Here is a 22,292-nt window from a genome sequence, read left to right on the forward strand (position 1 = left end):
GTGGTATTTAATATTATGGTGAGTTTGAATGTTTCTTTTTTGTCACATTTCATATAGTGTTTTAATAACGGAAAGAACACAACATCACTGTCTAATTCATTCATTTTCCATTTACAGTGTTATTTAACCAACAATGAATGATATAGGCCATTGTTCAAATTGTGCACACAATATCATTAAACATTGCAAAAAACACTAGTTTTAAAATGTATTCTGATCATTTTAAAACAAGATCTTACGGCATAATATGAGCTTTCAAACAATTCAAAGGCTTTAATAAAGTAGGTGGAAAGAAAACTCAGTTTTGGCTGTAAAAACAGCATTGTCATCCATCACTGTCAGCCAAAAAAAAAAAAAATGATCCTGCTTTCATCACGTTAACTCTTTCTCAACTTAATATGACTATTACCTGTGTTTTAAAGTGCACACGTGTTTCTCTGACTCTTGCTTAGTGACCTCTTGTCTCCTGCATAAAGCTGATATAATCCTATAAACACAGTGCGGCACGTCACAGTAATCCTTTGCCGAGGCGTTGCGTGAGCCAAGGGTCAAAGTAGTCATAATGTCCAGCTTTGTCTTGCATCATAAACATTATGAGCTTAAAGCAGAAATTTCATGTCTCCATCTTAAGACCCCAGGGAATTTATTCATTAATCTATATTACAACACTATACTGAGTATCCCAATGACTGTCTATCACCACAATGAGGAGTACGTCTTACAGGCAAGACCAAAGAATGGCATCAATCATGAGCGACATATATGGCAGTAAACAACAGCAAACCATGTTGGTGGTATCGTGTGACCGTGGAAAACACGTTACACTGCAGCAAAGGTAGAAGGGAGACAGAAATGAAAGGATCTCATCAAAGTTCTACCCTCAGTTCTGTTGGACAATTAAAATGTTAGACGGTTTAAAAGTGGTTAACAAGCAGTTGGGTGCATAGAACAGTTCAGATCACTATGATCTCTGGTCTCACTGAGGAAAAAAGCTTATGTAATTACAGTGCCTTTCTCTCCCTTTGCTGTCTCTTAGCCACCCACTCATTATCCAATTGAAACACATCCTCATGTATCATAGGCTATTATTGACTATATATACATGTAAGGCTTCAGTAGGAAACTAAACCTGCAAATTGTTCTCTTTGGTGGGGTTTCATGCAACTGACTGCGCACACAGGACCTCTGGTGAACCCAGAAACACATTTCTATTAACTCGTTATAAACTAGGCCTTCTTTTTGCAGAGTAAGCAAGAGACAAGCTTAATAAATTACTTCCAGACAACTATAAAGTCATTGGGGATTAAAAAAAAAACTTCCAGGGACACAAGGGGTCAAAAAGCACATTTTGTGTCTCGTCCACCTGTTGCATTTGAGAGCATTTTGTAGATGGGAAGGCTTTTTAATGCCACATTGGCCTTCCACCTCTTCTGTATCAGTTACACATGAGCACAATATGCAGCCTGTCTGATACAATCAATCCTCCCTGGCACATAAAGACTTGTGTGTAGGGATGGTTTCAGTTAGCAATCCGAATATCCAATTAAGCTGCAGGAAAGAGTCAGGCCAAAAGCTAAAGGATCTAGAAGAGGACAGAGGGCCTTTCTTTGTGCTCTTCAGGCCAAAGTACATTCATGCTGACCAAGCTAAACTAATGGCTCCCTTACAATCATTTCCTTGGTAGAGTTGCATGTAAATCATTACACATTTAGTACCTGAAAGTCACCAAAAAGGTCTTCTGTATCAGCTGGCGCAGATTAAAATCGCCTCTACATAATAAGGTACTAAAACAACGGCACAAATACTCATGAAGATGAACAAATCCCAAAGCACTTAGCCTGTGAATAACTAGAATCTAGAGCTGATCCATACTGCTTATAATGATTTGAAAGTGATAATGGATATTCTAATAGTACTGTGGATGGTTTTCAGAAAAAAAGGGTGGTGCCTCTGCTTCAAATGTCTACCACAGAAAAAACTCAGTACATTATTAACACTTCAATAATCTTCTTTATGTCCAAAGATTGAGTCTTTGTCAGAGTGATTTTTAGCCATGCTATCATTGTTCTTCGTTGCTCTTCTGCGAGGCTGGAGTCTATCAGCCTCACAGAGCAGCTCGCATGACTGTAGACTCTCAGCCGATTCTGTGGTAGTGCATAGACAAAGCTGAATGACTAACTGGGAAAAGCAGGCACCTGTCTTAGGGGCAAAAAGTCAAAGTGGCATGTAGTTTGTAGTAATCTGATTAACTAAAACTTTAGTTGGGAATGTGAGAATATGTACTACCAAAACACAATATCTACTGACATCATAGGGCATTCAGGTGGGTCCTATTTTATTACCTGATATAAAACTGTGATCTTGTGTCAAAGTCTAGTTTAAAGAGCTTCACTATTTCAGTTGATGTTGTGCTTACATCATGAATATTCCTGAATTAATTTGCATTCAGCCAAACTGCCACACTCTTTTACAATCTCTTCATGTTTACTTGTGCTTTCTGAGGGATGCTGTGGATTTACCTCTCGCCAGGAAATGGCACCCAGAACCGCACACCTAAAGGAAAATTCCTCTTTTAGACGCTTGTTTTGCATTTGCACACATGTGCTCAAAGACAGGGCGTAGGGTGACTCATCGGACTGTATGACCACAGTTCATGTGTCCTTTGCACCGCTTCACTCTCAAAAAGGGCATTTTTAGGTGTAATAAGAGGTTGAGGCAGTGCAACCCTACTATTGTGTCCCTCTCTCTGAAGTTCTCATTTTACTGTTTTGATGAAACTGCCTGGTCAATTGAGCCCTGGATTGACATTTACAAAGTTGCCTGCCTGTTTTTCTCTTGCACGTTAAAACAAAGCACAGACATTATGGAGACCAAAGAGCGTGCACCTCTGTTCCAAACTGATGACGTCTTTCCTTTAGACCTACAGGACAGCATCAGCTGATGCTGAGGCTGTTCAACGTAACAAACAGGATGAGGAGTTTTCCTCTTTGAGCCTCTTGCAAAACAGATCTTTGTGATTGTTTTTATGCCCTGGTGACCAGAATAAATGACAGCAGAGTCTTGCCAGCACATGATCTAGTGGTGAAGTTGCAGTATTTGTCACTAAGATCAAACCTGTGTGAAACCACATATCGTCAATGTACTTTGTTTTCTTAATTAGCATTGCAGTAAATTTGAGCAATGATGTGGTTTGTAGAGCTCTTACAGAACTCTACAAACCACATCATTACTTTTAATAATCCTACATTTATTTACCTTCATATTGCCTTTGACAATGTTACATCCTCCTGAAATTAGTAAAGAAGATTAATAATGGCACTGAGGAATAGACTCGTTGGATTCTACTTTTTGAAACCACTTTAAGCAACTCTTAACATTTGGCTATATAATAATATAAATAATTAAGAAGGGAAAGCCTTGAGCTCAATGCTCCTTATTTCTCAGTTAAAGAGTCTCTTGGCCTTTACAGTTAGAAAAAAAAGTTGTTTTAAGAGACTCACAGACCATCTCTTAAGCATAAAGAGGAAATGCTTATTAATTAACTTCATTCCATTTGGTGGTGTGCTATGTCAATGTGAAAACCTTGACATTCACTGTGACACTTTACAGCTTTGTGAAGCGCTAAAAGAGTTAGGTGAGTTCATAGGGAAATGGCTCCATCTATTGGGAGAACGCAGCATCAAAAGACAACCTTAAAGGCCTGAATGAAAACTCATGTTTTATCACTGAGAGGAAATTAAACTTAAAGAAAGAAAGAAAAAAAAAAGAAAAATTCTACTTTAAAAGTGTTTTAGCAACGATATTAGAATAAAAAATGTTTTGAAAATGGCCTTTGATTTTTTTTTTTTTTATAATAATAATGTGCTGTTTATAACACTGTTATTCCACAGTATTTCGATTTCGTTCACTCTAATAACTTCTCAGCAGGTGTCTCCTGCACTTAGTGAGCTATGGACAGATGATGAAGCTGATAAAGGGAAGAACGAGCGACGCAAATAAAAGTTTTTGTTCTTCAAAGTGAATAAATCTGCTGTCGCACTGTGGATGGTCCATCACATGTTCAGGAGTGCAGGAGTTCACACTGAGACGTCAGTGACTCAGGGGAAGTAACGCCGTGACTTCACGTGACTCACATGAACGCAAATTTACAACAGTTTTTATCACCACACACACACTGACATACATCCTCGACTGAACTGGAGGTAAAGGGGCCTAAACAGCAACACACGCCGGTGAAAAGAGCAACGTTTGCACCTACTGAACCATGGAGAGCAGCACACAGAGCTCAGCTCTTTCTTCGTGGACTGAGTGTTTCCTATTAAAGCGGATCCGCGTGTTGGTCCCTGTAGGTTTCAAGACAGAAATCAAAGAGTTGTCTAAACTGGCCGGACCAGTGGTGAGTAGCCTCCACTGACACGTGCAGTCATTGTCCAATCAATTAGTCATACCATAATGATAATAACAACGATTGGTAATCAATATCTTTTCGGGGTCCCAGCTAATTTTCATTCATGTTGACTTTACTCATAAGATTATGGCCCAGCTCATGGTTTTTGCAGTGAGTTTTGTCAGTACTATTTTCTGTGGCCATCTGGGGAGGACAGAGCTGGCAGGAGTGTCTTTGGCCATAGCAGTAAGTACAGTAATGTTCTCACAGTAAAAGCTAAACCAAAAGAGCAACAAAATCTAATCCACTGTCATATCCTCTGTCATATCCTCAGGTTATAAATGTTACAGGTATATCTATTGGCTCGGGTTTGGCATCAGCTTGTGATACTCTGATTTCACAGGTATGAGTCTCAGTCTGTCACACACATTTTGTCATCAGGTATGATCAGTATTGCCAAGGGTCTTGTAAAGAAAAAAAAAGAAAACAAAAACAGAAAATACTCTCTGGTTTTAGACCTTTGGAAGCCGTAACCTCCTGAGAGTTGGGGTCATTCTGCAGCGGGCTATCCTCATTTTGATTCTGGCATGTTTCCCCTGCTGGGCAGTCCTCATCAACACAGAGCCCATTCTGTTGGCTGTCAGACAGGAGCCAGAGGTGGCCAGGTCAGCTGTCTTAAAACTCTCCCTTCCCCTCTGCTTGTTAACTTCTTGCTCATTCTGATGGAATCTCTCTCTCTAGGTTGGCACAAATGTATGTGAAGATTTTTATGCCAGCACTTCCTGTGAGTACGTCTAACTGTTATACAGCTAACTAATAATCCTGTTCACCAGTCCAGCACTCTGAACTTTCTAACTTGAAAAAAAAAAACCTTAAAAAGATTGTTTCCAGAAGTTGGCACGCTAAAAATTGGAATTCATTTCAAAGAATCTTTAAACTTGAACACTGCATCTCACATAATGATTATAAACCTTGAACCTATTTAGAGGTGTGTGTGATGGAGTTCACTTGCTCCTGCTTTTGTCCTCTGCATTCTGGGACAGGCAGCAGCCTCTGCCCTTGATCCTGAGTAAATGGTTTTTAAAAACTGAACAGATGAATGTTGTGCACAAATATGCGCAACACAGAGAGCAATGTCTTTTTATTGATTTAATTAACATCTTTATTGTTTTGTCTTTACAGGCTACATTCATGTATTCATTAGAAACAAGATATCTGCAAAACCAGGTAACTTTATTATTATTCAACATTATGACATGTAATGTGTTGATGAGCTGAAACAATAGAGTTTGATTATATGAAAGAGCTGTCGCAGAGCCTATGATTTGCTTCCTTTTATCCACAAAAGGACCGAGTGGATCAAACATACAGAAAAATTCTATTAACCAGCCCTCCATTCATTTGACTACAGTGCAGCTCCAGGCTGCATACTGATGTGACATTAGAGATTAACACTGTCCCAGTTCAGATGGTAATGAGGCCAGGGCTGCCTGAACTTTTCCAGATCAAGGACCTTAAAATAAATGTGTCTTGCAACACTGTTCCAACAACGCTCGCTTTAAACATTTTTCAATCCCAGACTGGCTCTTTATAAGGTGCTGTCTGTTGATGGGAGGAAGACACAGTGGTGGGAAACCCTTAAGGATCCCCTAAAGCCCTCTGGGTTCTCACTCTGCCAGTGTCTAATAAGAACAATTTGTGGCTCTTTTCTTTAAGGGCATCATATGGCCACAGGTAATCACAGGCGTTGTGGTCAATCTTCTTAACGCTCTCATCAACTACGTCGTCCTCTACGCATTAAATCTGGGAGTGGTGTGAGTATTGTTTATTGGACTGCACATGGCTCCTCAGTATCATCATTACTGGTAGCATCACATAACCAGTATCATACTATAAAATACTCTTTCCAGTGGTTCTGCTATTGCCAACACCATTTCTCAGTTCTCCATGGCTGGAATTCTCTATGCTTATATCATGTGGCGAGGTCTTCATAAGGCTACCTGGGGAGGTGAGTACATTTGCATTGGAAGATAGTGATCCCGCATATAATCAGTGGCTCCTGTGGTTTCCCTCAGCATGTGCTATAATGAGTTCTTACATCTATGAATAAAGGTCAGCGTTAGAGAATCAAGCTGTAGCTCAGGAGGCAAAAAAACGCCAAATTTGAAGAGATCACTAAAATGTTACTAGTATGAACTGCATGTGGATTTTAATAGAATGTTTAGATAACTGTTAATTGTTATTTACATTATTTGCCTGAGGTAAAGACATGTTTGTGTTGTAGATGAACAGGGAGATGAAATGACTGAGTAATTGATTGACATATTGATTCACTGCTTGACTAAACAGGCTGGTCTAAAGAGTGCCTGCAGGACTGGGGCTCATACATCCACTTGGCCATCCCCAGCATGGCCATGATGTGTGTTGAGTGGTGGACGTATGAGATTGGAAGTTTTCTGGCAGGTAGAGTCACAGGTTACCATTTAATCCTTCAGCTTAAAGTGTCTGTGTAAAGTTCAACTGAACTCTTACTGCTGTTTGTCATTGACAGGTCTAATAAGTGAGGTGGAACTTGGAACTCAGTCAGTTGTATACGAACTGGCAAATGTTGCATACATGGTGATTCCCCTCATGGAATATTCTTTCCTCTAACAAAAACTGAATATACATCAAATTTATTTATACCCGCAGTGTAACATCGTGTTAATATTGTATTTTTGTTATTAGTTCCCTATGGGTTTTAGTATAGCAGGCAGTGTAAGAGTTGGAAATGCCTTGGGAGCCGGAGAAACAGAACAAGCCAAACTGTCTGCCAAAATGACCATGTTCTGCGCAGGTCAGTCTGCACTTAAACACTATTTAATCCTGCATGTTTATATCTTTAAAAAAGACATGTATTTGAAGTTGAGATAACACTTGAATTCTCGTTATATACTTCAATTAATTTAGAGAGCAATTAATGCAGGAGTATCTTAGAAGTTACCTCCCTTGTTGTCTACTCATGAGGTACCCTTGAGCAGTATTAAGTTCCCAAACTGCTCCAGCAGAGCTACTCATTGGCTGTCAGAAGTCAGTTCAGCTCCTTCTGAATGATGCAACTGGTGGATAACTGAGTCTGTTACTCTTTACCACAGCGTCAGTGTCTATATGTTTGGCAGTTCTCACTGGGAGTCTGAAAGACCATATCTCTTATGTTTTTACATATGACGAGTGAGTACGTTGTTTATTGTGTATTCTTAACCACAAACCTCATTACTTTGTAAAAACTCTTTTTCCCAGGGTGCATTACACAAACACATATTGAGCCAGTGTCAAATCTGAAGGAGATAACAAGTCTTTTAAATGAACTTTCCCCGTTAGATGAGTCATTGCCTGCACAGAAAACAGTGAACTTTGCCTATATATTCTTTTACACATTAACTTGAGGTAAATGTTCCTCACAGGTGCACCTATGCTATGTAGCATCATTCAAGAGTTATGGCAATTTACTTATTCCTTTTTTGTCCAAAATGTTACAGTGGTATGAAACTGCACCATGCTCAAGAATAGAACACATAAAAATCAAATATTTTTGTCATTTTTCACCTCTCTTACAAAATCAGACTGTAAATTTTGAGTCTTTCTTCTTTACCAATAGACAAATCAGGGAAAGGGTTGCTGATGTTATCGCTTTCTATGCTCCATTCATTCTCCTAGATGCAATATCAGTAAGTATATCTTGTCCAATACATCAAAATCTCATGACACACCCATGTACTGTTGTATTTGTGGAAAAAAAAAATTCCAGGCATTTTTGGCTAGTCTAACCACGTCTTTATTTTTTTGCGTGACTAGGCTGCCTCGGGTGGCATTATAAGAGGAGCAGGTAAACAGAGAGTTGGGGCTGTTTGCAACATTTTGGGATATTATGGTGTTGGCTTCCCCATTGGAGTGCCACTGATGTTTGCAGCCAAATTGGGAATCAAGGGTAAGATTTATAGCAGAGATGTTTTTTAGCCTTCAGCTGTTTTTTACCACATTGTTGACTGGTAATTTCTAAGTGTTGTCCCCTGTGTCCTTCTTTAGTAAGGGCACACCATGGCATCAACATTTGCTTGCTACTGTTTTCAAGCAACTCAGTTCTTTTACAGGTCTGTGGACAGGCTTGTTTACCTGTGTGTCTCTGCAGTGCTCATTTCTGATTTTCTACCTGATAAGAATGAACTGGAATAAAGTTACAGTTGAGGTAAGTATTCAGAGGTAAATCTTCCCATTATACATGGCCTAGGGCTACTTCTTTATGAATAAAATGTTTGTACATTGTTTTTCCTCCAGGCTCAAATCAGAGCGGGAGTGCGTGGGAGCTCCTCAGACACAAGTAAGAGAGACTGAGCAGAAAGTAAAGCATTTTGTACTGTTAAAGGAAAAAAAATATCCTGTTCGGCACAGGAAAGGATGAATTCCTCCCCATTATTATCTTTGTCTGGGCTTGAAATGTAGTCACTATCATCATTTTATCTCTGTTGACGTACACACGTTAAAAAACGGACACAAACCCAGTGTGGAATGGTAGAGAGCATGGCTGCAACTAATGATTTTCATTATCAGTAAATCTGCATATCATTTTTTCGATTCACCGGTTAATTGTTTAGGTTTAGATGGATATAAAACTGTGAAAAGCAGCAAAATGTCACGTTTTTGATCATCAAAATAGTTGAAAATTAACTTTCTGTCAGTCAACTAAGCATTTATCAACTAGGCCTAATCATTTGATCCATAATTGGGCTACTTCAATAATATGTTCAGCAACAAGCAGGTTCCTTCCTATTGAAATTCTAGCCATAACCAAGGTCATCAGCATAGTCACAGTTGAGTTACTAATAATACCATTTATTATTGCAAACAATAGCATATGCTGTGTAACTGACATGATTGAAAGTTAGTTGTCTAATGGTTAAAGAACAAACAGCTTCTTGAATAGGATTAAAAATGACTCTCAGCTTATGTGGCATTTATGACAGTGTTGTGTCAACAATTATTATTTTTTTATCTAACTGTTCACAAAAATTTCAGATAGAAACTCATAATCCACATAATTTAGGCCTTGGTTGAAGTGAAAATATGACATTTGCATATATATGTCCAGGTCGGCAGCAGGATCCAGATCCAGTTAACTCACAGGGCCAAACAGACACCATGGACTTGGTTGAGGGTGAGGAGGGACCAGCAGTACAGGAGGAGCTGTCTCACAGGACTCTGGTTCTGCGAAGGGGGTTGGCTCTGGCTGTCATGCTATTCATCTTGGCTGCTGGAATCATTTTGAACCTACTGATCACTAACTTTATTACATCAACATGAGCAGAGTCTGTTGTATTCAGTGTACAGAATAACTGTTGCCAGTGCTCAGTATGATGCAGATGTTTGATCTGCGGGACTTTAAAGCAGGACAGAAGAGAAGCAGAAGCGACGATGAGCAGAAAGCAGAGAGAACACAGAAAGTGAAACGCTCTATGATCAATGAATTAATTTCTGAAAGCAAAATATTACTTCTAAACCATTCATTCACAAGATTTTCCAGTAAATCTGGTCTGGTCGGTTCTTAACGACATTCTGTCAAAGAGAATGTACACCTCTGTAACCTCTGTATTTAAAACATGAACAGAAACGTTGTGGTTATCTTGGACTCTCAAGGTCAATCTGACTCTTCATTTGGGACCAGAACAGTGGAGAATAATTGATCAGGAGTGTATGTAATATTGATCCAGTCCATTGTAAAGTTGGCCTCTGACGGCAGGGTCTCAGGCAAAGGCACAAGAAAGTGCACACTTGCTCCCACAGCCAAAAGTGCAAGTGCCGCAAACAGAGTTAGGCCTCGTCTGAGGATCAGCTGGGTGGTGGAGAGGCGACCTCCCCTCACCTGCTGCATCACATGTAGAATAGAAATGTCAATTGTTAACAAGAGGAAACAAACTATGAAAAACAATTAAGATTCACTGTTGATAACAGTCCGCTTACTTTCACATTACTGCCTGTCTGTTCAGCAGTGTTGCTACCCAGAGTGTCTGACAGAGCAGCTGAGCTTAATAATGTGGCCTGAGTGTTTTTCTGAGCTCGTTTCACGGCCTGCAAACAAGCAGAAGCTAAACTCATTTCCAATTCCTCATATTCTTGCATATAACAAATACAGTAGCTTTTTGAAAGCTCAACTTTGGCTCGTTAACTGACTCTGTAGAAATTCAAGTCCAAATTCAGAGGCCCTGCAGAGCATACCTCCTCTGTCATTTTCTCCCAGTTCAGCTTGAAGATGACAATGATGTAGAAGGTGGACTGTAAAATGACACAAACGAGCAGTCCCAGCCAAAAACCTGCAGAGAAAAACACCAATTAGCCAGTAATGGGCACAGCAGGCTTCATTAAAAAAATGTTTTTGGAAATGACAGAAGAAGGTCACTTCCTGCAGTTACCTAAAACTCTGAGCTTTGCAACGAATGTTAAAGTAACACTCAGTGAAAGTCCTATGCAGTAGTATCCAATGAGATTTGCCACAGCTGGTATCTTCTGTTTGCCTGTGCCCAAGAAGATGCCAGTGCACACGCACTAGGATGCAAAGAGACAAAGCTCTAATTATTATGCACTCCACTGGCTTCCTTGTGGTGACGTCTGGATAGATAAACATTTTATATTTGATTTAATTTACATGCGTCTGATAGCATAATGCAAATGTATTTGTTGTGTGAACAAGAAAAAAACAGTAACACTCACCACGAGAGCATCAAAGAACTGAAGGAAACAGTAGGCATTCATCAAGTTCGAGACCAGAGCTATGATCTTCCTGAAATAAGGTTTTATATTCAGATCTATTTGTCCTGCCCTGTCTTTGTATGTAGCAGTAGCACTTGAACTAGCACTTGTTGGTGAAATGCAACTGCAGCTGTGGAGACTCACTCATCAGAGGTGAAGATGACGCCAATCACTGTTTTAGTAGAGCCAAGCACCAGACCTTCAACAACCGCGATGCTGCCTGTAAAAGAGGAGCTGTGAAATCTGCCAAACAGTAGAAAAACAGTGGAGAAATGTAGAATAAAATAACACAAAAAAATAGAAAAAAACAAAACAAACAAACCTGCAAGAATGAGGGCTACCTTGCTGGTGAGGAGTGCCCTGGTACTGTCTCCTGCACCAAGACCATAACCCACCCGGGCACATGCTGCAGCTTGAACACCAAGAGGAAACTATGGATTCGTCATTTTAGAAGAAGTATGAAAAAGAGTTTGCTCCCAGTAGTGTTCAGGAGTTAACTGAATCTGACTCAAGGTAAAGAAACCTTGAGCTCAAACATGTTTGGAGAAAAGTTTCAAAATGAGAATGTAGCGCTCTGACTAGCAGTAGCAGTAGTAATTAGTACCATGTAGGTTATGAATGCCACCATTATCACAGCATGTTGGGCCGCCAGCTCATCTTCACTCAGCATTCCTGATCATTAGAGACAAAGAAGAAATCACAGTCGGGACTCAGGGTTTGCATCCGGTTCAGTGAAATCAAATGAATGACCAACATCTACTATTTGGATTACCTGCAAAGAATCCCCCAAGCTCATAAACCCACCACTCAAAGCACTTCATTAGTGTACTGGGAATGGCCAGTTTCATAAAGGAGCCCCACTCCTGCAGTGATTCTACAGACCAGCCTGCAGGGGGAGAGACACACTTATTTATGTATGGAGAAAACCCATGACTGGGAAGATGAACAAACTTGTCCATGAGATCAAACGGTTACAAGAAGTATCTAAATATATCTCCCTCACCTCCCCATGTTTTCACATGGAGCTTCTTCCACCAGATGTAAGCAAACAGAAAAGCACATATGTAAATCTGAGACAGAGCATTGGCTGCTGCAGATCCACTGTAAGACATGCACACAGATGCAGTGATCTTAGTGTGTGTAATCACTTTATTCAGATTAAACATTTTATGTTTAAATGATGTGTGAATACACCTACCTAACCTGCAGATCCAGCCAGTAAAGAAATACGTAGTTCGTCACCACATTTGCTATGTTTGCCATGGCAGCAGTGTACATTTGAGGCAGTATTATACCCTGAGTACACAAACACCATGCAATGTCATTACCACCACTTATACCTTTACCATGAGAAATTAGATTCAGTGAGATTTACAGATTTTTTTTTTTTTTTTTTTTACACGGAAATAAGATGATACAGAATAGGATCGACACAGAATTCAGCAATGCACCTGGTTCTGCAGGTAAGACTCCTGAAGATGATGTAGAAACATTGCCTGCACAGAAAAAAAGATTTTAACAAGGTGTTTGAGTTTATTTAACAGCTTATCACATAAAAATGGAAAATGCGTTGAATTGTTGCATAAAGGTGAGAGAAAAGTCTGTACTCACTGGTACAGCAGGGAGGAAGGCTGTAATGTAAATCTGGGCTATTCTGAAACCAGTACACTGTATTCAGTTCAAATTAAAGACAAACAAGCAATTCTAAATTTAAGGTGATATATCTCTTCATCTCATTTATTTTCACTGCATTTCAGAAACAGGGAAGTAAATTCCTCTTTAATGAGAAACTTTCCAGTTAAAGTTAAAGCTGCATTAATTCATTATTTTAATCAAGCTTTAATCCAGTGACTGATGTGAATTTGCTTGGAGTGGAGAACTCACAAAGCACTGCAACCCAACTCTGTGGCTCTACAGAGCTATTTCGGCCTTTCTTAGCTCATTGTTCTGGTTTACACCCTTCACATCCTACTGCTCTTGTAAACCATGTAGGCTACCCTATAATAGTAGCAGCAAGCAGCTAGTATTCACATTTTCTCTGATAAACCCACTGTAGTCTATTTGCCCAGAACAAAACAACAAAGTGAATGAGTCGCTGCTAATTTTTTTTCCAGAGTTGAGGAGGTCCAATAAATGTTATCTTGCAAACATCCAGTGATCAGAAACATACCACCAATGGGATGTAGCTCTGTGTATTCAATGTAAGTTTTCTAACAAGTTAGCTATAAGGCGTGTGTGCCTGTCAGCTTTTTGGGAGTTATTTTGCCCCCTATTGGCCAAAATCTAAGAATGCACCTTTAAAGACATATTTACATAAGGCTCCGTGTGCCAAAAGTATTTTTGTGAATCTACATTAAATAATTTAAATACTGCAGCAGCATTAGTGCAACAAAACAGTGAAATCAACTACAAGTGGTAGAAGTTATTTGGTCAATTTTTGGAATACAGATTCTCTATTTTACTGAATCTGGTCAGTGAATCTGTGGGGACCAGATCTGACTTTAAGGCAGAGCTGGCATTTGTTAAAGTTGAGAGGAGAATGCCACAAGTTCTGATTGATTACCATTCAAACTTGCCCACATCACTGGTAGTGGTTGCAATAGTATTACAGCAGATTTGGTGCTGTTAGTTACCTGGCCACCTCAGGGTCCTGGCCCAGGCATAACAGGATGGCCTGGGCATTAATGAGGAGGCCCCAGCAGGGCAGACAGAACAACAGCAGGATGATGATGCCCCGCTGAAGGATCACTCCCACCCGCAGCAGGTTCTTACCGCCAAATGTCTGCACAACATAATTAACATTTTATAATAGGCAGTGGTAATAAACAGTGCGTGGGGGGGCAATAAAAAAACATTCCAGCGTATTAGATAATCTTATCAAAATAGTTTTCCAAACCTGAGACACCAAAGTATCACACGCCAGCCCCAGACCAACTCCTGTTGCTGCAGTGGTGACATTAATGGTCTGAAATTAATGTGAAACATGCTTGAATGAATTTGATGTACATTAGCAATCATCAGCTCTGTGAGGTAATTGTAAAAGCAATCTTGGGAAGTTGAGTCTGCAATTGTAATATTTCATTTTCCCTCCACCAACTCTCAGTTTCTCAGGTTAGCATCCACACAGCTGTGGAGAATACAAAGGATCACTTACAGCAGAAGCTAATCCATACCCAGCCAACACTTCATTTCCCAGACGCCCACAGAACATTGTAATCACAAATGGAAGCAGGTAATTGAGGATTCGAGAGAGCAGCTGGAAAGACAAACATCATCAGTGGTGCAGTTGATACAACTAGCAGCTCACAGATTGTAAAATACAGTAAACACAGGTTGCAATTAACTATCGTGGCATTCAGACTATGTCCTGGCAAATGAGCTAACACACTATCACTTTGGCAGGTTACAGCCACCTGCCAAACACTGTTTTAGATCTATTGATTTCTACTACCAAGTCTCAGACACAAAAGGCTGTTTTCCTGACATCTTAACCTTTTCTCTGGCAAAGAAAGCCTGTCATCAATCTTCTGTTGACTAAATCAGCTTTTCAGCAAGGGCAGCATCAGTCCACACAGCCCCTTACAGACAGAGCAGGGTATATAAACAGTGCCAATCCTTACCAGAGGCCCTGTCATCCTCAGGATGTGGTACAGTTCCTCTCTGTAGGCCAAGGGAACCCTGTGGCGCACCCACCTGCAGGAGAAAAGCTTGTCACTGTACCCCCCCATGTCTACAGCACAAGATGCCAATGCAGGTCCTTCTGCTGAAATGCCTGTCTTTTTTCTCATGCGCTTATCTTAGTTGCTCCGCAGGATATTGGACAGGATGGAAATCTTGCTGTGGTCACAGCTTCACTGGAACTAAGCCAAGGCCAGCTGAAATAACATATCTTGTGAGACAAGAAAAAGGTCTGCAATCACAACAAAGGCTAAGTGTTATGACCGAACAAGGACTCGAACCCAAATGTATGACTCAAACAGGCAAAGTACAAATAAATTGTTTTTATTTTCAAAGTACCAAAAGAAAACCACTCGATAAAAATGCTCGCTAAAATCTAAGAAACAAAAAAAATCACTCTCGAGGTAAAAGGCTAAAACGACCAAATAACCGACTAAGTAAAGTAACAAAACAATTCAGATAAATTAATAGCAACGATCAAACAAAAGGTATAAACATAATACAAGACCTGACTTGGCAAGGAAATAAACATGAAATAGGTGCTGGTTCTCTGATGATACAAAGAGACGAAATGGCACAGGACAAAGGGCAACGCAGACAAACACACAAGGTGGAAACAATCAGGGTGGGGGAAGACAATCAGACTAGGAGGGAAACACAAGGGAAAAGGCAAGTTACCTGAAACGAGAGGAGAGTAGATTTCAAAATAAAACCAGAAGCCACGAGACAACATAGACACAAGAGGAAAACATAACAGGGTTTTCTGAGTATGACACCAATATATAGGATGTGGAACCAAGAAAGCTTTGATTTGAGTAGTTAAATGTGTAAAACACAGTTTACTACCTCTTGTTCCTGTTATTTTCCTTAGAGAACAGAATCAGGCTTTTCATCACTCCAAAGATAAAATATCTACAGAATGGTAGACCGGAGTCTAGACGCTGTTGGAGAGAATTTAACCCCCTGGAACCTTTCATATTTATTGGCTAGAAGTAGTAATAGAAATAGTGAACATTTATATGCTAGTCAACAAAAAATAGCATACTTTGACTTCTTTTACTCCCAAGGGTAAACACCCACTGATTACAAAAGCACATAATTCAACCCACAAAGCTTAATTACTGTTTTTTATTCAATAGTATAGAAAGTCAATTCATATTTCTACAAACACTACTGTTCCCATCAGAAACAAGACTAGAAATTAGTTTTGAATTAGTCTGGATCTATATTCATCAAAGTTCTTGTACACTGAAAGCTCTACAGAGCCAGTAAAAATATTCTTCATTACAGTACAGGTTCATTACAGGTAAATGTAGGTCAGAAAAAAGAAGCAAAATCCTAGAAAGTAAGTTTGTCTCTGATCAAACAATGAATTAATCTCTTACAGCAAAACGTTCCTGTTAAATTATTTATTCACTTCACTCTTCAGCTAATCTGCCACAGTTTAGCCCTGAGCTACTCAAAAATAACGAGTCCATGAGAATCTAAAATTCAATTCTTTTGTGACAATGAGCACAAAGAATAATTTCATAATCAAGGCTCTCAAGGTTATGCTGACTCCTCTATTGGGACCAGAACAGTGGAGAATATTTGATCAGGAGTGTATGTAGTATTGATCCAGTCCATTGTAAAGTTGGCCTCTGAAGGCAGGGTCTCAGGCAAGGGCACAAGGAAGTGCACACTTGCTCCCACAGCCAGAAGTGCAAGTGCCGCAAACATAATGAGGCCTCGTCTGAGCATCAGCTGGGTGAGGGAGAGATGACCTCCCCTCACCTGCTGCACCCCATGTCCACCTTGTGCCTCAACCATCCCATCGCGGCACTCGGTTCTCACAGACATGTAGCCATCCACTGACTGGAATGAAAAAATATTATACGCCAAATTACCTTATTTAGTTGAGGCACATGGACAGCAAGCACAATCACACTTCAAAGGAAAGGTGCCAGACATTTGGCATCTTTTACTTAACTATCTTATATAAAGTAATACATAGAAAAGTTCATTGATAACAGTGTGAAACAAGGTATGAAAAGCCATTTGTTAGTGTTCAGAATAACAGGCCACTTACGTTCCCATTACTCACTGTCTGGCCAGCAGTGTTGTTACCCAGATTGTCTGACAGAGCAGCTGCACTTAATAATGTCATGTGTGTCTTTTTCTGAGCTCGTTTCACCGCCTGCAAACAAGCCGATACAAAAACTTAACTGCCAATTTCTGCTCAAGCACACATTAAAAAAAAAAAAAGCTTGTCTAAGCAAGCGGTGCTGTCGACATAAAACAAATTCCATCATTGTATTTAAACAGCTGAGCCCCTGCATGATCCTGATTGTTAGATTAGCCAGTGGCATACCTCCTCTGTCATTCTCTTCCAGTTCAGCTTGAAGATGACAATGATGTAGAAGGTGGATTGTAAAACGACACAAATGAGCAGTCCCAACCAAAAACCTGCAGAGAAGAAGACAAATTAGTCTGTCAAGGGCACAGCAGTCTCACTTATAACCCGTTCTTAGTATGTAGTCCTTTATTTGTCTTGAATGTCAGTGAAAATAACAAAATATTTAATATATATAATTACCTAAAACTCCCAGTTTTACAACAAACATTAAAGTAACACTCAGTGAAAGTCCTATGCAGTAGTATCCAATGAGATTTGCCACAGCTGGTATCTTCTGTTTGCCTGTGCCCAAGAAGATGCCAGTGCACACGCACTAGGATGGGGAAAAACAAATTTCATAATTTGATATAAATGACTTGCTTTTGGCATCATACTGCAAATATATTTTGTTCTGAACACAAGACAGTCTGGTAGACTCACCACAAGACCATCAAAGAACTGAAGGAAACAGTAGGCATTCATCAGATGGGAGACCAGACCTATAATCTTCCTGAAATGATAATTAAGATTGTGTTGTTGTGTGTGGCAGCTGTACTCTAACATCCATAGCATACAGCTGCTGAAATGTGTTTGTAGCTGTGGAGACTCACTCATCAGAGGTGAACATGAAGCCAATCACTGTTTTAGTAGAGCCAAGCACCAGACCCTCAACAACCGCGAAGCTGCCTGTAAAAGAGGAGCTGTGAAATCTGTCAAGCAGTAGAAAATGTTTCTTTGTACAGGCTACACAACAGAACATGCTTACAACTGACCTGCAAGAGCAAGCGACATCTTGCTGGTGAGAAGTGCCCTGGCAGTGTCTCCTGCCCCGAGGGCGTTACCCACACGGGCACATGCTGCAGCTTGAATACCAAGTGGAAACTATGGATTCATCATTTTAGAAAAAACAAACACATGAAAAAATGAACATTGTTTATTTTTGTTTTGTTTTGTTTTTTTTAACCAATCTAAATCTGAGAAACATTCAGAGAACACTCAAGCGAGAATGTAATGTTTTGATTCTGAGTCACTGTAAAATACCATGTAGGTTATGAATGCCACCATTATCACAGCATGTTGGGCTGCCAGGTCATCTTCACTCAGCATTCCTGATCGTTGGAGACAAAGAAGAAATCACAGTGTCACATACGAGTTTAACAGCTTAAAGGCAGCATTAAATAACATTTACTAAATGTATGCATATAATAATGGACTCCAAATAAATAAATAAATAAATATTTGAATTACCTGCGAAGAACCCCCCAAACTCGTAAACCCACCACTCAAAACAAGTCATTAGTGTACTGGGAATGGCCAGTTTCATATAGGAGCCCCACTCCTGCAGTGATTCCACAGACCAGCCTGCAGGGGGAGAGAGAAACTCGTTTATGCTGTCTAAAAAAGATGGAGGATGAACAGTGCACTGTATGTGAGAAAAGATAGACCATGAATATTAAATCCTTCACCTCCCCATGTTTCAACATAGAGCTTCTTCCACCAAATGTAAGCAAACAGAAAAGCACAGATGTAAATCTGAGACAGAGCATTGGCTGCTGCAGATCCACTGTAAGACATGCACACACAGACACAGCGATATCAGTGTGTGTAATGGTTTTGTTCAGATTTAAAATGTTGTATTGAAATGTCTGAGTACACCTACCTAACTCCAAGATTCAGCCAGTAAAGAAAGATGTAGTTTGTCACCACATTTGCTATGTTTGCCATGGCAGCAGTGTACATTTGAGGCAGTATTATACCCTGAGTACACAAACACCAGATGATGATGTGATGAGTACCATTTATACATTTCCCCTCAGAAATGTGATTACATAAATTAAGACAACATATTGAGATTCTGCATAATAAGAGAACAAGATATGTTTACAGGACATTAGTGCACCTGGTTCTGGAGATAAGACACCTGAAGCTGATGTAGAAACATTGCCTAAAAGACAAAGATAGATGAAAACTACTGACGTTAAGGTTTAAAGGAAAGTAGTTTTTCCACACATCACTAAAAAAGTGTTGAATTTGCATGTAAGGGCAAGAGAAAAATCAAAACTCACTGGCACTGCAGGAAGGAAGATGGTAATATAGAGCTGGGCTATTCTGAAATCAAGAAGCTGTATTCAGATCCAGTTAAAGGGAAGGAAATGATCGTTTAGGATAATACACACTGTTCAGCTCATTTATTTTCACTGCCACTCAAAAAAATGATTCATGGCAAGAATTGTTTAGGTATTGTAATATGGACTCAACAACAACTCAGTGTGCTAAAATGGTGGCCTGAACCTACATTAATCAATACAGGACTTGCCCACGTCACTGGTAGTGGTTGCAATAGTATTACAGCAGATTTGGTGCTGTTAGTTACCTGGCCACCTCAGGGTCCTGGCCCAGGCATAACAGGATGGCCTGGGCATTAATGAGGAGGCCCCAGCAGGGCAGACAGAACAACAGCAGGATGATGATGCCCCGCTGAAGGATCACTCCCACCCGCAGCAGGTTCTTGCCGCCAAATGTCTGCACAACAGTGCACAGACAATGTTTCCGCAATCATTTTATGGAAGAGACTAATAAAGAGTTGGGATCTGGAGTCAGGGAAATTGAAAGTTGCAAAGTTGCATAGGACAAAGGGTTTTTCAAACCTGAGACACCAAAGTGTCACATGCGAGTCCCAGACCACATCCTGTTGCTGCAGTGGTAACATTGATAGTCTGTAATGAATATGAAAAACTTAAATGAATTTGATGTACTCTGGAGGACTGATGTAAACACTATTTCTATGACTCATGAGAGTATTGATTTAATCATCAGGTTTGTGTGAGACTTGTAAAAGTTATCTTGGGAAGGTGAGTTTATAGTTGCAATATTTTGTTTTCACTCCACCAACTCCCTATAAATTACACCCGCCATTTTCTCAGGTTAGCCTCCACACAGCTGTGGAGAACACAGATGACCACTTACAGCAGAAGCTAATCCATAACCAGCCATCACTTCATTTCCCAGACGCCCACAGAACATTGTAACCACAAATGGAAGCAGGTAATTGAGGATTCGCGAGAACAGCTAGAGAGACAAACATCATCAGTGGTGCAGTTGATACAGCTACCAGCGCACAGGTAATGCATTCTAAGTTACAGTAAACACAAGTTGTAACTAATTATCATGGCTCTCTTTGCAAATGAACTACCACACAGTCACCCATCAATTTGGCAGGTTGCAGCCACTGTTATAAACCTGCGATACATTGCTTTAGGTTGACTGATTGCTGCTTCTAAAACTCAGACACAAAGTCCATTTTTCCTGACATTTCAAACAAAACACTCTCATCAGTCTTCCAGGGTACAAATCAACTTATTGTGAATGAGAACCTTGATGCATATAACCACGTATGGACAGAATAGGGTAATTAAACAGCACTGAATTCCTTACCAGAGGCCCTGTCATCCTCAGGATGTGGTACAGTTCCTCTCTGTGGGCCAGGGGAACCTTGTTGCGCACCCACCTGCAGCAGAAAAGCTTGTCACTGTACCCCTCCATGCCTACAGGATCAGATGCTAATGCAGGTTTTCCCACCGAAGTCACTGTCCCTTCTGCCATGTACTTGTCTTTGATGCGCTCCGGGGACAGAATTCATCACTGTTGTGTGAAGTATTTCAACATCTTAAAAGGTTACTAATTAAAACACTTGAGGTTAGCTTCACAAATCGCATTTCAGGTTTGACATTGTGAGCAAAAACTATGACAAAAAAATTCTCATTACGTAAAACAAGTATATTGTGTAGTACTTGTATCGCGGTGCAGAGTTCACCTTGTGAGTCACTAATTTTTTTCTAGGTGGATTCCAGAGTCGCACATAAATACACATTAATTTGCAATTTAAAATAAAATTCAATTACAGTTAAAATACAATTTAGCATTTTGTTGCATTCATTGAGTGAATGATCATATGGCCAATAGCTGCCACTGTGGATAGCATGCTAAATAACCATAACCTGACCTTGTTCTACCTCTGTGTTGTCAGATATGATATGTGAACAGACAGAAGGTGTGAAGTCATGATTATTCATGAACATCTTTTGCATTTTAATCACTGCTCAGGTTCCTTTGAAATAGTGGAATCAATCCAATCAGTCTCCATCAATTCAGGCAGACATGTTCATTAAAGTGTTTGGAAATATTAAACATTAACATGTCATATGGTTCAATGTCCTACTGGAAAGCAGTAAAGGTTAACCAGTCACTGCTCTGGCAACATCCAAAATGAGATGCAGCCCTCTGCTGCTATCAGGCAGAAAACCCATTCAACTAGCCATCTGTAGCAGAGTGATAGCATACATCAGTGCAAGTAAACTTCCTGTTTCATGGATAGAAAATGTATTTTGGGGTGAGATGTGGTGCCTCAAATACTGGAGTATAAATTTGTGTAGACGGAAAATTTCAAACTCAGTTTCGATCGATTTGAAGAGTTTTGTCAGGCTTTCCAGAACAATTCTCCCTCAAAAATGATATCTATATAAAGCGGGCAGCACCAAGCTACAAACAAAAATATGCTTGGGAAATTTTGTTTTGTTTTGGTGCATTATGTGTGTGGTGCTGCCATATTTTCCACTGGAGGCAGCAGGAGTTTTACATAAAAATTGAAGATAGACTCAAGTGTGTCACCCTGATTGCTTCTGTCATTGAAAATCTGAAAACGGATGAAGACTTCCACTGAAGAAATATCTTACCAACTTGGTGTACAACATTACACTTAGAGTACTAATACACACTCACACATTTTGCTTGCGTCATTGCCCACTTGTACCACCTCGTTTTCAAAACCCTTCTGTTCAACTGTGTAGAAACCAAAATTGGGGATTTGGGTAGGAGAATAAAAACATCCCAGTTTTTCCTTTTTTCTATATATTTTATATATATATATAAATCCTAACATGTCTGTATAAACATGTTTCTTAATGCTTTCCAGCAAAAAAAAAAAAAAACACATCATATGTTTGAAAAAATGATGGTATAAAATGAGGGTGTTGTGCATAGAAAGGATGTAGAAATACAGTGTTGGACAGTGCA

At 39.8% G+C, this 22,292-nt stretch overlaps 3 protein-coding genes across 3 annotated transcripts; 1 reads left to right on the forward strand and 2 right to left on the reverse strand.

Annotated features, from left to right (window-relative positions):
- The first annotated feature begins 4,261 nt into the window (after positions 1–4,261).
- slc47a3 (solute carrier family 47 member 3) lies at positions 4,262–9,724 on the forward strand. The gene is made up of 17 exons (XM_041046470.1): positions 4,262–4,396; positions 4,532–4,633; positions 4,722–4,790; positions 4,904–5,052; positions 5,129–5,171; positions 5,570–5,614; positions 6,104–6,201; positions 6,298–6,395; positions 6,737–6,850; positions 6,939–7,006; positions 7,115–7,223; positions 7,522–7,597; positions 8,025–8,094; positions 8,222–8,354; positions 8,518–8,612; positions 8,702–8,744; positions 9,513–9,724. Exons 1-17 carry the CDS (start codon positions 4,265–4,267, stop codon positions 9,722–9,724), a joined length of 1,656 nt encoding a protein of 551 aa, XP_040902404.1. The 5' UTR covers positions 4,262–4,264.
- A 334-nt stretch (positions 9,725–10,058) lies between these two features.
- Positions 10,059–14,895, reverse strand: LOC121187104 (multidrug and toxin extrusion protein 1-like). Its single transcript, XM_041046211.1, has 17 exons — positions 14,788–14,895; positions 14,322–14,423; positions 14,064–14,132; positions 13,801–13,949; positions 12,779–12,821; positions 12,619–12,663; positions 12,366–12,463; positions 12,171–12,268; positions 11,940–12,053; positions 11,772–11,839; positions 11,490–11,598; positions 11,312–11,387; positions 11,129–11,198; positions 10,831–10,963; positions 10,637–10,731; positions 10,361–10,489; positions 10,059–10,286 (listed from the first exon to the last, which is right to left on the reverse strand). The coding sequence occupies exons 1-17, from the start codon at positions 14,893–14,895 to the stop codon at positions 10,059–10,061; spliced, it is 1,734 nt and encodes a 577-aa protein (XP_040902145.1).
- Positions 14,896–16,393: 1,498 nt separating this feature from the next.
- On the reverse strand, positions 16,394–20,792 carry LOC121187288 (multidrug and toxin extrusion protein 1-like). Its single transcript, XM_041046472.1, has 17 exons — positions 20,655–20,792; positions 20,187–20,288; positions 19,868–19,936; positions 19,594–19,742; positions 19,286–19,328; positions 19,120–19,164; positions 18,880–18,977; positions 18,686–18,783; positions 18,468–18,581; positions 18,261–18,328; positions 17,993–18,101; positions 17,831–17,906; positions 17,661–17,730; positions 17,421–17,553; positions 17,196–17,290; positions 16,914–17,021; positions 16,394–16,699 (listed from the first exon to the last, which is right to left on the reverse strand). The coding sequence occupies exons 1-17, from the start codon at positions 20,760–20,762 to the stop codon at positions 16,394–16,396; spliced, it is 1,791 nt and encodes a 596-aa protein (XP_040902406.1). The 5' UTR covers positions 20,763–20,792.
- Between the last annotated feature and the right edge of the window lie 1,500 nt (positions 20,793–22,292).

This window comes from Toxotes jaculatrix, chromosome 9 (assembly GCF_017976425.1).
Source record: "Toxotes jaculatrix isolate fToxJac2 chromosome 9, fToxJac2.pri, whole genome shotgun sequence".
Taxonomy (NCBI): Eukaryota; Metazoa; Chordata; class Actinopteri; family Toxotidae; genus Toxotes; species Toxotes jaculatrix.